The 15,086-nt window shown below is 38.6% G+C and overlaps 1 protein-coding gene across 2 annotated transcripts in view; it reads right to left on the reverse strand.

Annotated features, from left to right (window-relative positions):
• SOX5 (SRY-box transcription factor 5) overlaps positions 1 to 15,086 on the reverse strand; it is a 1,009,763-nt gene that overhangs the window by 28,178 nt on the left and 966,499 nt on the right. For both annotated transcript variants that reach the window (XM_055085506.1, XM_055085507.1), the window contains one exon: positions 3,655 to 3,800. In XM_055085506.1, coding sequence (XP_054941481.1) covers positions 3,655 to 3,800 — 146 coding nt within the window. The remainder of the gene's footprint in view (positions 1 to 3,654; positions 3,801 to 15,086) is intronic.

Consider the following 15,086-nt stretch of genomic DNA (forward strand, 5'->3'; position numbering starts at 1 on the left):
TGATTCTTCCTACCTGAGAAGCTTACTTATTCACCCATAACACTAATCTGTAACAGAGCTGAGTGGTAAAAGATAACATTATTTGAATATACAATCAGGCTATAATTAACCAGAGATGACAATTATAAATAACACCATGTCCCAGAGTTTCCAAGAAACCTGACATACGCAGTTCTTGGGTATGTTGAAACACTTCCAAGAAAAGTAAAGAAATGAAAAATCTTTTAGAAGTCTTCAATTAAAATGTGTTTCAGTACAAATGACTTTCATTATGTGTTTTGGTACATACGACTGGAAAACATTTGTCCCTATCTTCACACCTCTAATTGTTTTCACTGCCCAATTACAGCTTTTCAGAATTAAGACATTCTAGTTGAGACGAGCATGTTGGTCATTTGAAATGTGAAGAAAAGTTAATGTGCATAAGGCTTGTGTACTCAAGAAAACAGATCTCTGCTACAGGTTTCCAATTATCTGGATCTTGGGTCCTGCTATCTCCTTTTAGATTGACGGAAGGCATCTGGCTGAATTACTTTTCCTTCCCCCTTTCCTTTCTCCCAGCTCCTTTCTATCTTTCTCTCTCCTTCATCTTCCCCACTTCTTACATTTATTTCACATACTTTTAGGGTCTAGGAAGTTGGGAGTATTGTTTAAAGAGAGAAAAAATGTCGTCCTTTTGGGAGCGATAGTGCAAATTATAAGAGGAATTTATACATACTGTGTTTCTGTCTTTCGTTAGGGACTGTGCAGCAAAATTTCAAACCAACTACTGATCTAACTATGCTTTGGCCTTGGATAAAGTCGGGCGATTATAAAAATCTATCAAAAAGGTAGGTATTAAAAAAACGATGAGGCATTATGTCCAGTGATGCTGCTTTATGTGGAAAAACAAGCAGCTACCTTTGTCGAGTCGGGTATATAACTGATCTGACATGCTCAGCAGTATGGGGTCTTAATTCAGTTCCTATAGGAATTCGCACACGTAAAGATGCCATGATTAACAAACTCATAACTTGATCTAAACAGTCAGCTCTGTAAAGGCAGAGGACATATTTTCTTGTTCAATACAGTGCCTCAAGTACACAGCACCGTCCCTCATACACATGGGTGCTAATGTTGAATAATGACTAATTAAAAGATTTAAATTGACATTATTTCATTCCCATGAGTTGCAAGACATAGATTGATCGTTAATTTGGTAGAAATGCCGGCTAAGCTATTTCAACAGGAAAAGGCAACCACAGTAATTCCTGCTTCTAAGAGAGATTCAATCTCAAGTGTCAAGGGTAACACAGGGATGAACTACTTCGAATTCTCCTGCTGAAAAGGTTTACTTACGCGTTACAAGAGTTTGCCAGACTATGACAATAATGGAGTTTTACATTTTTACAATTACAGTGATACAATTTCATTTTTTAAGATTTTCACTTAAAACCCATAAAAATATAAGACTATAGTGGAAGATGTAACTCAACTGCATTGAAAGGGCATGGTGAAGAGATTTGGGCACAAACTTCTTGAGAATGGAGACATCTTAATTGGCCAACAGACGCTGGCAGGTATTACTTCAGAATTAGATTTTTTTTTTAAAAAAAAGTTACTATAATTCTACAAAAGAGAAAGGAAAATTGAAAGGAGTAGTTTTCAACAGAGGCAACTCTCACTCCTGCCACTCAAATAGGAGGTGCTAATCAGAGAAATAAAATAAAGTCTGATTGTGGAGGTGGAACAAGAAGTGGCAATAAGGTCCCTAACAATGGACAACTATGGAATAAAATGAATGCAGATGGTTCCACTCCTGTTACTTAATCAAAAGGCTGAGCAGAGTCACTGGAGCCTGCAGGAAGTCATGTGTTAGAACAGCAGCTGATCTGTATTAGAGAAGATTAACTCGCAGTGCCATGGTGGAGGGCCCAGGATTATTTTATGTACTCCCATTGCCTTACAAGCCGTCAGCACAATTATTGCCCTCCGATGTGAATGACTGATCTGTAACCACAGCTAAACAGCATGCTGCTTAGGGGCCTAGGAGCTTCATGAAGATGAATTTCCATACCATCAAAGCGCTTTTAATGGGCTCCCTGATCCAACCACAAGGCCTGTTTTGTAAGTATATAGAACTCAGGATGAAGGCTTCCTGTCCAAAAGGATTTGGTTGGTTGTCACTTGACAATTCCCAGCCAGCACAGGGGAGGAGAGGGGGGGAGATAGGTAGAGTTGTCTCTGCTTTGGAGGATTAAAAAAAAAAAAAAAAAGGGTACAGATGCTTGCTGAATGCAACCAACTGCTGTATCCACAGCTGAATTCAATGCGCTTAACAAATAACGGCAATTTAGCTATGCTTGCGAGGAATAGCTTGAGTCACTTTGCATTAGCATCTGGCTGAGTGTTAAACTCATTTCTACATGGGGAGCAGAGAAAAGGAATTTCTGTTCAAGCATCCTTTCAAGAATGTTTAAATATTTGAATATAAATTCCTCTATGCTTGCTATCATTCCTTCTTAGAGCTGTCACTTTGCTTTTCCCCTTCCCTTCTGGTGCTTAGCTAGAAAATGTTTGTGCCCTTCGAGCTGCACCAGTGTTGCTCTTCTTATGTTGTGAGGCTGCAAGGGATGTACACTTGACCATGCTTTGCTCTCCCCTCCAGGAACAGAACAGAATTGAAATCATTTCTCCATCCTTTTGACCCATGTTTGGACCAGAGGAAAAGTACAGTTGTGGCAAGGTCACACCTTCACTGTGCAAATTGCTAGCTTCTTAGAGATTATATGTAAAATTCCATGTAAAACCTGGGAAACCAGAAACCTATCCAAATTAGCAATCCGTTCATTCTGGATGATACTGTTTGACTCATAACCTTCTTATGATGATTAACTTAATAACTTAGTTATTACTAAGTAGCTGATCATTTTTTTTCTCTTATCTACTATATCTATTTAGCTACAGGATTTTGAGAAAAGGGGATTCAGTAACTTTAAAATTTCAATAAAAAATACCAAATATGACCAAAAGAAGTATATCACTCCAAGCATTCTATAATAACATAATATTTTTCTGAATAAAATACAACATAGCTTAGACAAAATAGTTTGAAATTATTATAGCTCAGATAAATCCAGAAGTTTCACTGGACTTAAGCATAATAATAGGTATAATAATAATGTCCACATTTTAAACAGCAAACTTTGTTTTATGATCAAGTCAAAATTTCCAATTGTGCAGTCACCTAAAACTTGACAGCGCTTTGCATTGGAAACATTATGACAAGCTCAGGATCTTAGATGCTGAGACTACAAGCATGGGTATCATCCAAGCTTATGCTGATTAAAGAAGATTCGGCATTTTCAAATCTCTGTAAAGCAAAACTTTCACTGAGACGCAGGTATTTCAAACGCCACTTCATTTTAGTACAAAGCGATGGCAGAAAAGGGGATATTAATTGTCAATGAGGTTCAGATGGATAGCAGAGAACTATAACGCTTTTCATTTCCAGATGGTTTTGATTAGGATGGGCATGGAGAGTCCTGCACTGATGGAGGTAAAAAGGGCGGGAGAACCGTCATTCCAAGGATGGTGAGAAGAGAAAAAGACAAAGAAGAAAAACAGTCAGGCAATTTAAGTATTTTTGGAAAGTCAGTTATTTTAGGAACTAACCTTTTCTGCTCGGCAGTTGTTGAGACCTAGACTATTCACAACAGCCACCTTCCCGTCAAGCACCTGTTGTTCCCGCCGAAGCTGCTCCTTCATCTGCCGAGCTTCTTGGATTGCCTTGGTGACAGCATCATGGTCATTTAAATAACCTGAAGATGTAACAGAACGAAGGATATGTTTTGTACAAGTGCATGGATAGGTTAACCTTTCACCATAAAAATCACTACTTTTTTGGGAATGGCTAGTGTCTGGCATGTACTAATTTCTCAATGGAATCGGTCTAAAATGAATGAATGAATAAATAATTGAGGATGACTGATTCACACAGTCACATCAACTTGGTGCCAAACATTTGTTATCAAAATGTCATATGTAAGTGAAATACAGCTGTTTCCACATGTTTGGAGAGACGTTTAAAATATAATTTTTAGATAAACTTTTTTTAGTTATCTGAATATTTTGTAGTGCAAAAATACAACCTATCTTTGGTTTTTTTCCTGTAAGGATCATTTGAATGTTACCATAGGATACAGGTATTGATAATTATTACTATTAATTACTGACACTCTCATAGTATTAGAAAGGCCAATTTAGAGTTTGAGTATGGCACTATTAGGTTTGTTATATACAGAAGGAACAAATCCTTGTTAACTGACTGAAAGAAGAGCATTTCCCCCCTGCATCCAACCATGGTGAAATAAACCACAGTTGGCAATGTCTTGTTACAGATACAAACTTGCAATAGTTAAGAGGCTAAATTTCAAGCACAGAATGTAACCAAGCACCTGTAATTGCTGAATAATAAATTGTGGCTACTGGGTAACTATAATCACACTTAATTCACGCTCTTAACAGGATGGTCAAATGACCAACTTGCGCCACAACTCCACAATCCAGAGTTAGGGGCGGGGGGGGGGGAAGAAAAGAAAGCTAAAATATTTCTTTTAAAGAATAACAGGTGTAAGGAGAAAGGCTAATTTTAACTTAATTTTAACTCTGGTCCTTTATTTATTTGATGCACATTATGCTGATAATCTGCATGATTTTAGGGTAGAAGAGCGATGGGAAGGGATTGTTTGGCAAATATTGAAAGGAGAGCTAATATATCATCTTTCACTCTCCCTATCTTTTAACTGGGGCATAAAATGGCATAAACTGAATCTATAATACGAAATTGCCCAGAAAAGGGACTTGTTTGTGACATGAGGCTAAATCTAACCAGATCCATCGGTGAATCGTGACAGATGGAGAGACTGTGAGACAGAAGGCAGAGCACTAGTCACACATAAAATGACCGGCTTTGCCTCAACACGTTCCATGGATTCCAGCAAACTGTACACCCTAATCCATTTTTAGAACAAAAAACATCTGGGCCATAAATCCTCTAATCTGCCAAAACACGCTATTAAATCCCATGATTTGTTGAAAAACACTAAGATTAAAGAAAGGAAATATAAAATGGCTAACTGCCGTGTTAGGACAGTGTTATTAATACTCTTTCTTTGTCTCAATTACAAATGTTCTGGTACTAAAGAGCCTTGTCTAATCATGTCAGATTACACGACCTCGTCGCATTGCTAGACTCTTCTATCTGATCTGCCGATTGCCAAAAAAACCTAGAATACTTTCTTGCTGCTTAAACATTTCTATTGAAGAAGCTGATGTCAGATTAGCGCAGTGCCTCAGAGCTGGAAGGCTTCTAAATGATCCGTGTCCTTCCCCGCTTACTATGCACAGACCGAACATCCGCCTCTGATCTCCTTAAGGCAGAAAGAGAAGTTCCAGGGTCGGCGATAGAAAGGGGAGCCTTGAGAGCTACTATATGTTTTGCTTTTCTGAGCTAAATTCATTGGAATGTATTCAAAAGAACAAAACATCCTTGCTCATTATAAATACAATATGAATCATAAACAACAATTTAGATCTAGGTCAGCCCTTTAGGGTTAATATGTACTTAAAATTACGGTCGTTTTTAACCTTATATTATCCTCAACATCTGGACTTGGTTCTCCTGCACAACCTTCTTAATATATTATTCTTGAACTCATTCTGTTCATGAACACTACCACTCTAGAAAGAAATGCAGCTCTTAAATGACAGGGATGGTCTTGGTATGTGTTCGTTTAGTAAAAGATCTCAAGAGGATCAGCCTGCTTTTCCTATCCTCTAACCCCTGTTTATGGACAACCTGGTTCCATGTGTTTTTGTAGTCTATTTAGCTTCTCCAGAGCACAAATATATCTGAAATGATTTGGCACATGACACTGAATAAAAGTATGAATTCTTTATGCTTTTTAGGCACTGCCAAGATAACACTGTGTAGGAAAAATCATTAATATAGATGCAGAAAGGATGCATCTATTACTACGAGGCTGAATAACTGACAGACATACATATGTTCTGTAATGGCTACTTCCAATGTGAGATGTGTGTTTGTGTGCAGGTGGATATAGGTGCTAACTTTAAAAGAAACATTCTTGCTTTCAGAGACTTGAATTTTAGTTAAAATGCTATATGAAATTCTAACATTGTACCTGCTGTGTTAAATCATGAAGCCGTTTACATATTACAGGGTAGAATCACAACAGGATTGTTCGCTGGCTCTTTACGTTTTGTTCTCATCACAGTCACCAACTTCCCAGTTATGCTGATTCCCTCTCAGTAAATGGCCTCACCTCCAATTCTGGAAAGACCAATAAGGCTGAACTCTCACCTTCCTGGCCCACCCTGACTCCTACCCCAGGCTAGCTTCAAATCGATCTCCACGTATGCCCACTGCCACCTCCTGTTTCAATGAAAATGGCACTGCTACTCTTATTCAAGGCAAATCCCCCAAACTCATGCTCTAGATTTCTATACCTCTCTACCGGTTATTCTCTTTCACATTTACATCATCCACTTGAACTTCTCTACTATCGTTACCACCTCAACTTGTAAGTACTTACGATTCTCCTCCTGAAACAAGCAAATAAAGTCTCTTAACTTTGTGTTGCCCTCTCGTTCCAATCCTGTTTCTTTACCTTCCAAGCCAGGCTTCTCAAAGATTCATATCATACCCTCCCATTCCTTCCTCACTCTCCCATTCCTGCCACAGTCTTGTTTCCACTCCCCTTGCTCTTTCAAATGCCAAACCCAAGGGACACTTTCCAGTCCTGGCAGAAACAGCACTGACAATCCCTTTCTTACTGACACTCCTTCCTTCCTTGTTTCTCATCATAGCACTGGATCCTCATCTCTGACTTCTCCATCTTCATATCCTTGCCTGGGATCTTACTTCATTTGCTCCTTAGATTTGGTCCAAGGTTTCCATCACCAGAAAATAATTTGTGCTCTGGAGTTGGATAAGCCTAAATTAAAATCCTAGCATTGCTACTTACTAGCTATATAAATTGTACATATTGTTTTACCTTTCTAAGTCTCACTGGTCTTATTGGTTAAATGGAATAACCTCACTAGATAAACGTGACATTGCGAAGATTAAATGAGTTAATATAGTCTCTTAGCGTAATAACTGGTCCATGAAAGTTATTCAGTAACTGTCAGTTTACAAAATGGCATAGTGAAATAGGTAGAATTTGGGTATTGGATTCAGATGGATCCAGGTTTCTGCTTCTTAGGAAGTGTGATATTTGCCAAATTATAACACTTAATTTCACTGAGTTTCCATTTCTTTCAACTGTAAAATGAACATAAGGTTGATGGAAGAATTAAATGAAATAACACATGTGAAGGAGTAGATAACACTTGGTACACCTGAGGAGGCAGTAAAAAATGTAAATTCTTTTCTCTTTTTTCCTCTTTCATTTTCCCTGTATGCTCATCCTCAGCAGTCTCGTTGCACGGCTTTGATCATTATGATAAAATCTGTGAGGGGATATCATTTCTTTTTGGCACAGAGGTTCAGTGAAATGGGAGTCACCTATTAGAGTTCAGAGGACCCCAAATGATCACTTGCTACATTTTATTCTGCCTTCATTATCTGTTCAGGCAGCAGGTACATCTTAGGATCAGAAGGAAGTGTTTAGGAGAGGTTTGGTGAGCTTCTTAGAGGGAAAATGGGGGGGGCAAAGGCCAATATGGCTTCCAGTTAGTACCTCAAATGAGATTTGGGAAATGCAGGTTAGGGATCATTAATGTAAGAAATGTACGAGAGTCTGTGACTGTGTTAAATTTACCACAATTTGATTTTTTTTATACCTTGGTGTTTCTTCTTAACCATAACCAACAAAATTCTCAAAATTAAAATGGTCCCTGTTATATATTTTCAGGGGCAGAAAAAGAGGGACAGGGGCTTCCCTGGTGGCGCAGTGGTTGAGAGTCCGCCTGCCGATGCAGGGGACACGGGTTCGTGCCCCGGTCCGGGAAGATCCCACGTGCCGCGGAGCGGCTGGGCCCGTGGGCCATGGCCGCTGAACCTGGGCGTCCGGAGCCTGTGCTCCGCAACGGGAGAGGCCACGGCAGTGAGAGGCCCGCATACCACACACACACACACACAAAATACAATTACAGGTTTGAATTAGGAAACATTTTAAAAGTTCTGCAAAAAAAAAAAAAAAAAAAAAAAGAGGGACAAACTGGAAAGTCCAATCTTAGAGGGGATAAAATCTAAACAGAAAGAGCGAGTAAATGGCTGCTCCACAAGGGAAGAGCCTGTTAAAAGGTAGAAGGAAAAACAGGAAACTACTTGTAATGGGTTGAATTGTGTCTCTCAAAAAGATATGTCTGTGCCCTAACCCCTGGTATCTGTGAATGTGTCCTTATTTGGAAACCGAGTCGTTGCAGATGTTTAAATTAAGGATCTTGAAATGAGATCACGCTGGATTTACAGTGGGCCTTAAATTCAATGATTCGTGTTCTTCTAAGAGAAAGGAGATTCGACACATAGGCACAGGGGAGAAGGCCACGTGAGCATGGAGGCAGACACTGGAGTTATGCATCTGTCAGCCCAGGAACACCAAGGACTGCCAGTAGCCTCTCGGAGCTGGGAGAGAGGAACAGAACAGATTCTTCCTCAGAGCCTCCAGAAGGAACTAACCCTGCTGACACTCTGACTCTGGATGTCTTTCGAGCTTCCAAATAGTAACAGAATAAATTTGCTTTAAGTGACCCAGTTTATAGCAATTTGTTGTGGCGGCCTTCCAAACCAACATACGGCAATTGGTCTTAAGGATGCTCCTAACACCCAAGGGGGGATCCCAAGGACTGTAGAATACGTACCGCCTGCCTCAAACCCTTTCTGGTTTCCAGGTACACATATCTACCAAGCTTCTCTACTGGAATGTCCCATGCAGCACGGCTAGCACAGAATTCATCATCTGCCTACTGCCTCAATCCGTTCTTTCTACATTCCATATTCCCTTTCCAGTTGCCCACCCAGTCACCTGGGAGCCTTCTAAGATACCTCCTTCACCCCATATGCACAAAAGACAACCAAGCTCTGGAGCGATGCCTCCTCCTCAGCTCTCAAATGTGCTTTCCCCACTGGCCTCTCTCTGCTTTCGCTACAGCCACCTCGTATCTCACTTGGGCTAATGCCTTCACCTCTTAACTCGTTTCCCTATCTTTACGCTTACATCCCTTGAATACGTCTCCTACTCTTCTTCCAGATAAAGCATTCCGAAATATTCCGAAAAAGGGAATTTGAATCACGTCACTTTACCTGATTAAAAACCCATCTCTTACTACCCTAGTGCTTAAAGGAGCATTTCATAAGTTAATGATCTGTATATTCTGTGAAAAAATAATTCCATGTTCAAAAAAGTGTGGGAAACACTAAATTAAAGTTAAAAAGGTTTCTTCATTGCATGTATTCTCAAAATCTTGAATATGTTAATGTGCACTGTGAATCTTCCAGAGATGACAACAGTATGTAGAGTTTCCCAAATATCCTGGAACAAGAAACTCTTTAATGTTCCCCCAAAAACATCATTCTGGGATAAATTCCAAACACTTTAAAATGGCCTAAAAGTCTCATGATATCAACTCTGCTTATCCTTCCTGCATCATTTCCTGCTGGTCTCTCAAGACCTCTGTGCTTAAGCTGCACAGAACTATTTCCTGTTCCAGGGACAGGCCCTCCTCCTCCCCACCCCTCCTCTGTCTCCCAAGCTTTTTTCTTATACTGAAATAGCGGCTTTCTGGTGTGTTTGGGAATTTACTCAAGTGTCACCCCTTCTGTAAGGACCTTCCTGACATACCCTAGACATGCTCCTTGGCAACCTTCAATACTTCCCGTCGCCATGCTCCTGTAAAACCCTGGAGATGCTTTTATTGTCACATTGTCTTTTGTTTTCCTAAATTTATCTTTCACGCCAATCTATGAGTTATTTGAGGGCATTTTTTTTCTTTCAGTCTTTTATTCCTTTGGCCCGTGGTAAGGTCTGTTGAAGGAATAAATGCATATTTCTAAGTTGAAAGTAGCTACCTTTATAATTCCAAGTTCACTGATTATCTATGTCATCGTATCAATGGAAGCCTGAACCATATGACACAGATTTCTTAAAATTCTTGGATGTAAAGGATGCTATCAGGGTAATACAAATTCTTATTTACTTCATTTAATTATTTTATGTAGGACTTTTCAGCTGTAGTAAAAGTAAGGGCACATGAGTTTCAAGTAATTTTCAACAAATAATACTTTTTTCTTCTATTTTTTGAGGTCACTTAATCATCATCAAATTTTTGGCACCCTGATATGTAGCCATTTCTTCATCTGTGAAAATTCTTGAGAATTAGATAATAAATGTGAAAGCAATTTGTAAACTGTAAAGTGCTATGCAAATAGTAATTGTCAGCTGGTAAATAATATCTCTAACTTTCTGATAATCCAATGGCTTTCTGTGAAATGGTTACAGTATTGTTCAATAACCCACCCTCACAGAAGTTTTTTCTCATTTTAAAAAAAGTAAATTAATGAAATTTTAAGGTAAAATCCTCCTTCACGTCATCATATTTTAAATGAGCAAGTTGTAGAAATAAAATATCACATTACTGGACTTGAAAATATTTCCCTTAATTTTACTGAATCAATGTGCATCTCCTACATTTGCTCAGTGAAGTTTTAATTTTCATGTACTAATGGCTCTGAGGAATGAAGGGCAAGAACAGTATGTTCCAGTATCTTCCAAAGACATGACAGAACAAAGACTGCAGGTATCTAAAGCCTCAGTCCGAGACTTTCATCCGCTTATCCTCCAGACTTAGCAAAATGTATGGCATAGAGAAGATATTCAATACTCATTTATGGGATGAATGAGGGAAAGGATAAATAGATGACTGAGAAGAACATCTAAGGCAGAGAGGCTGCCAACAGGCAACAACTAAAAAGCAAGCAAGCAACCCAGAGACTATGACTCTAAGTCCTCAACCTCCACTGGCTGTGAGTTTGAGCAAGTTACTAGGTGGTCATGTACATTTGTTTTCTTAAAATTAAAATAGCGGTAATAACCACAGGACTGTCTGCATTGGGACAGGGACTTAGAATCCCTGGGTAAGCACTTAACTTCTTTTGTCTTTTTCTTTTTGCCCTTGGGATTATTTTTAATTGGAAAAATAGCACACAATTATACGTGGATTGTCTTTCCATAAGAAAATACATATTTAAAAAAATATTTTGTTAAATACAAGCCCTGGGTGTTACACAACTGCTGACTTAATTTCAATCTGTCCTTGGTTGGGAATCAGAAAGAAGATTCACAGGACACAAGATATACCCAGTTCACTTAAATTCAAAGCACACAAACCAAGTATCAATAGACTAGCAGTAAGCTAAACAGCAATGGCATCAGGAGTTCTTGAGACATCTCAGGTGCAGATGCTATAGGCCCTCGGCCTCGGGAGGAATATTCCATTGCAAGAGATGAAACGGAAGCGCATGCGGATCACTCCAATTTAGGAATGAAGCCCCTCTCATCCCTCACCTAACTTTTATACTATTCCAAATAACTCTTCTTGGAGAACAAAGCACTTAGCTTCTTTAGGCCTCAGTTCCTTGCCTGGAAAATAACAATTTCTGACTAGATGACAGGGATATTTGCTCTGTCTAATTAAAGGTCTACAATTCTAAAATAAGCTGCAGTGAAAAAATAGACTAAAAATGCTTTGATAAAAGTTTAGAGTGTTATACATATGCACAGCATAGGTTGAAAAGGCCAATAAGGGAAAGATAACATCTGCTCAAAAGATTCTAAAATTACCCATCATTCTTCTGAACTATTCATGCCTTTTAAGGAGCTTTCTTTGGAGCTGCCTATCATTTGCACACCATACAAAAGCATTCTTATAGAATACACTGTAATATTGCTCACCAACCTCAAAAACTCACTTTCTTTATTTGTAGCTAATAGATATATAGCAAAGAGCCGCATGTCATTAACGATAACTTAAGTTATCTTTTGGTTCACGGTTTTCCATGGATTATTAATGGCATAACACATTAATTCTTCTTTTAGGGGTGACCTTTACAACACCATTAATGCTCACAGCTTTTATCCAACTACATTATTACTCATTACAGTTTCAGCTTTCAACATCTGCATTTGTTGAAAAGAGAAAAGTAAATTGTAGTGGAATCAAATCCTTGGAAAATATGAGGGAATGTGCATGTGGCGGAGGGACATTTCAGGGAAAAAAAATAAGAGAAGTGTTAGTAGTGGAAAAAGTCAGATGATAAATGTCATTAAATACATTCTTGTCTTTCTAAAATATTTTGTCATATTTAATCCTTGGAATGCTGAAGTAAAAAATCCTCACATGACAAAAAATGCAAATGTATTAGTTATTCCCTTAGTTAAATATTCCAGTTCTGGGGATATTACAAAAGTAGCTCATATACCAACACGGTGATATTTATGAGCTTTCATGTCTATTATGCAAGTGAATCATTCTTGCCAAATAAAATATTTTTTTCTTTTACATGCTTCGGACATGAAAGCAAATCTTATCTTGGAGTCCATTTAGGATGCTGAGCAGAGTAACAGAGAGATCATAACAGAATGGTGCACAACGATAAAAAGAACACATATGCCCCAAACCATTTTCAAACTTCTCAAAACCTCAGTTTTCGCTGTTTCTTCTCTCACTGCTGCCCCACTGACCCAGACTGACTTCCTCTTTGCAAATAATCTGGAATTCAACGTTGTAGAGATAGAAGCATTTGAAATACACTCATTCAGCTTTGCTTCTGTCCATCCCACAATTTCTCTGTAACTTTACCTCTTTTTTCCTCATTTCCTTCAGTCTTAGAGAAAAGAGGGGCATTTCTTCTTTCCAAAGGTAATCCTCTCTCATTTCTTCTTGCTCTGTCATCACCCATCTACTCTTTCATATCTATAGATCTCTCCAACTCACCTTTGTTTATATATATATATATATATATATATATATATATATATACATATGATTTCCTATTCTAAAACCTGCCTCTACTCAGCCTTCTCAAAATACGATCCCTTCTCAACCCCAAGGTTACAAAAAGACTGATCCATATATCAGCTGCACTTTCTGTCCTCATGTTCTTCAAATCTTTATAACTGAAGCTCTGCTAAACCATTCTACAAAATCTCTCTGTTACAGTCTACTTGGCCACAACCTCCAGCTAAATCCTAAGGCGTTTCTTCTTCATGTTCTTTAACTCTTCTACAGAATATGACACCATTGAATAACCCCTCCTTTTTCAAACTTTAATTTTTCCTAGGCAAACAGGCCATTGCCTTATCTTCATTCTTATTCTAAGATCCTCACTTGTTCTTCATCAGCTTTCCCCCTCAAAAAAGCTGCTGCTTTAAAAATATGTTCAAAGATACTTTGATATTCCTTCCTTCAGAGTTGGAGCCTAATTCCCCTTTCTTTGAGTTGGGCTGGACTTAGTGATTCTCTTCTAATGAAAAGAATAAAGCAGAGGTGACTGTGTGTGACTTTGGAGACCAGATCATAAAAGGCAGCATGGCTTTCTCTCTGCTCTCCCTCCTGGACCACTCACTCTGGGGAAAGTAAGCTGTCATGCTATGAGCAGCTCTATGGAAAGACCCACGTAGCAAAGAACTGAGGTCTTCAGCCAACAGCCATGTGAGTAAGTCATCTTGGAAAAGGATTGTCTATCTCCAGTAAAGTCCTAGGCCCTGGCTTCCATCTTGACTGGAACCGTAAGAGAGACCCTAAGCCAGGACCACTCAGCTAAGCTGCTTCCACATCCTGACCCTTAGAAGCTATGAGATAAAAAATGTTGGCTGTTTTAAGCTGGTGAGATTTAAGTTAGTTAGTTACACAGTAAGAGATAACTAATACACCAGGTAATACCTGTGATTCTTTACCCCACTTCATTTCTTACCATATACTTCTTATATTCTTATTTGCTCTGATGGCTTCCAGAACCTCATTAAGGAATAATTTCCATGTCTAAAATTCTAGCACCCCTTTCACATATCAGATTTGCATTAACAATGTCCTCCTGAACTTCTCTATCTAAATGGCTTCTTAAGTTTCAAATTCAACACTAACTGAATTTTTATGTTTACGCCTTCCCCCAAACCTGCTTCCACTTTGGTCTTCTCTTTCACGGTTCAGGGAGGCACTATTCTGTCTATTTTATAAATTCAAAATCCCAGACTCTTCTGTCTCCAGCTTGAACCTCACCCAGTACGTTCCATTGTGGATAAGTTACATCAATTCTTCTTTAATGATACCTCTTCAATCTATTCTCTCCTTTGTTTTATCATTGCTTATTTCTATTTCGTGTAACTTACTCTTGTCCTATGCTAAAACAGTGACTTCCCTGATTCCAGTCCCTTTCTGCTGTCAATACTCTTCTTAAAGTTCTTATCAGATTGGTGTCTGGAGAAAAAGTCAAAAATTTCTTAGGATAGCATCAAATCAGATTCCATCTACCTCTTTCAGTTTTAACTCTGATCACTTTCCACTATACTCATTCTATATGTTAGCTAAATCAATTAGCTAAATATAAAAAATATATTTTACTCTGGGTTCTATTTTACAGCCTAAAATGCCTAGGGATGCATCTCTTCTTAAAGGCTCCATTTGAATTAGCCTATCCTTCAACCTTCCCAAATAGAATCTAATACTCTCCTCTTCTTGACTCCAGCATTGTTATCTGTGCTCTGGAATAGCACTCACAATAGCTGATTTGTACTACTAAGATACATGACTTCCCCTCAACTAAACCCTAGCTGGGGTTTGTGCTAGATGGTCTGTGCTAGCTTCCTTATAACTGTATGAAAATAATAAGCATCAATAAATGTGGGTTGAAGTAAGCATTTGGGTCGGCCAAAAAGTTCGTTTGGGTTTGCTGTAAGATGTCATGAAGATCCCAAACGAACTTTTTGGCCAACCCAACATTTACAGTCTGATTTACGTGTTACTAAACTAAAACTCTTGGAATTTCTTAAAAGTTAGCTTATAGAAGCATTTTCTAGTGTTTG

The sequence above is a fragment of the Physeter macrocephalus genome, chromosome 6, assembly GCF_002837175.3.
Source record: "Physeter macrocephalus isolate SW-GA chromosome 6, ASM283717v5, whole genome shotgun sequence".
NCBI classification, from domain to species: domain Eukaryota; kingdom Metazoa; phylum Chordata; class Mammalia; order Artiodactyla; family Physeteridae; genus Physeter; species Physeter macrocephalus.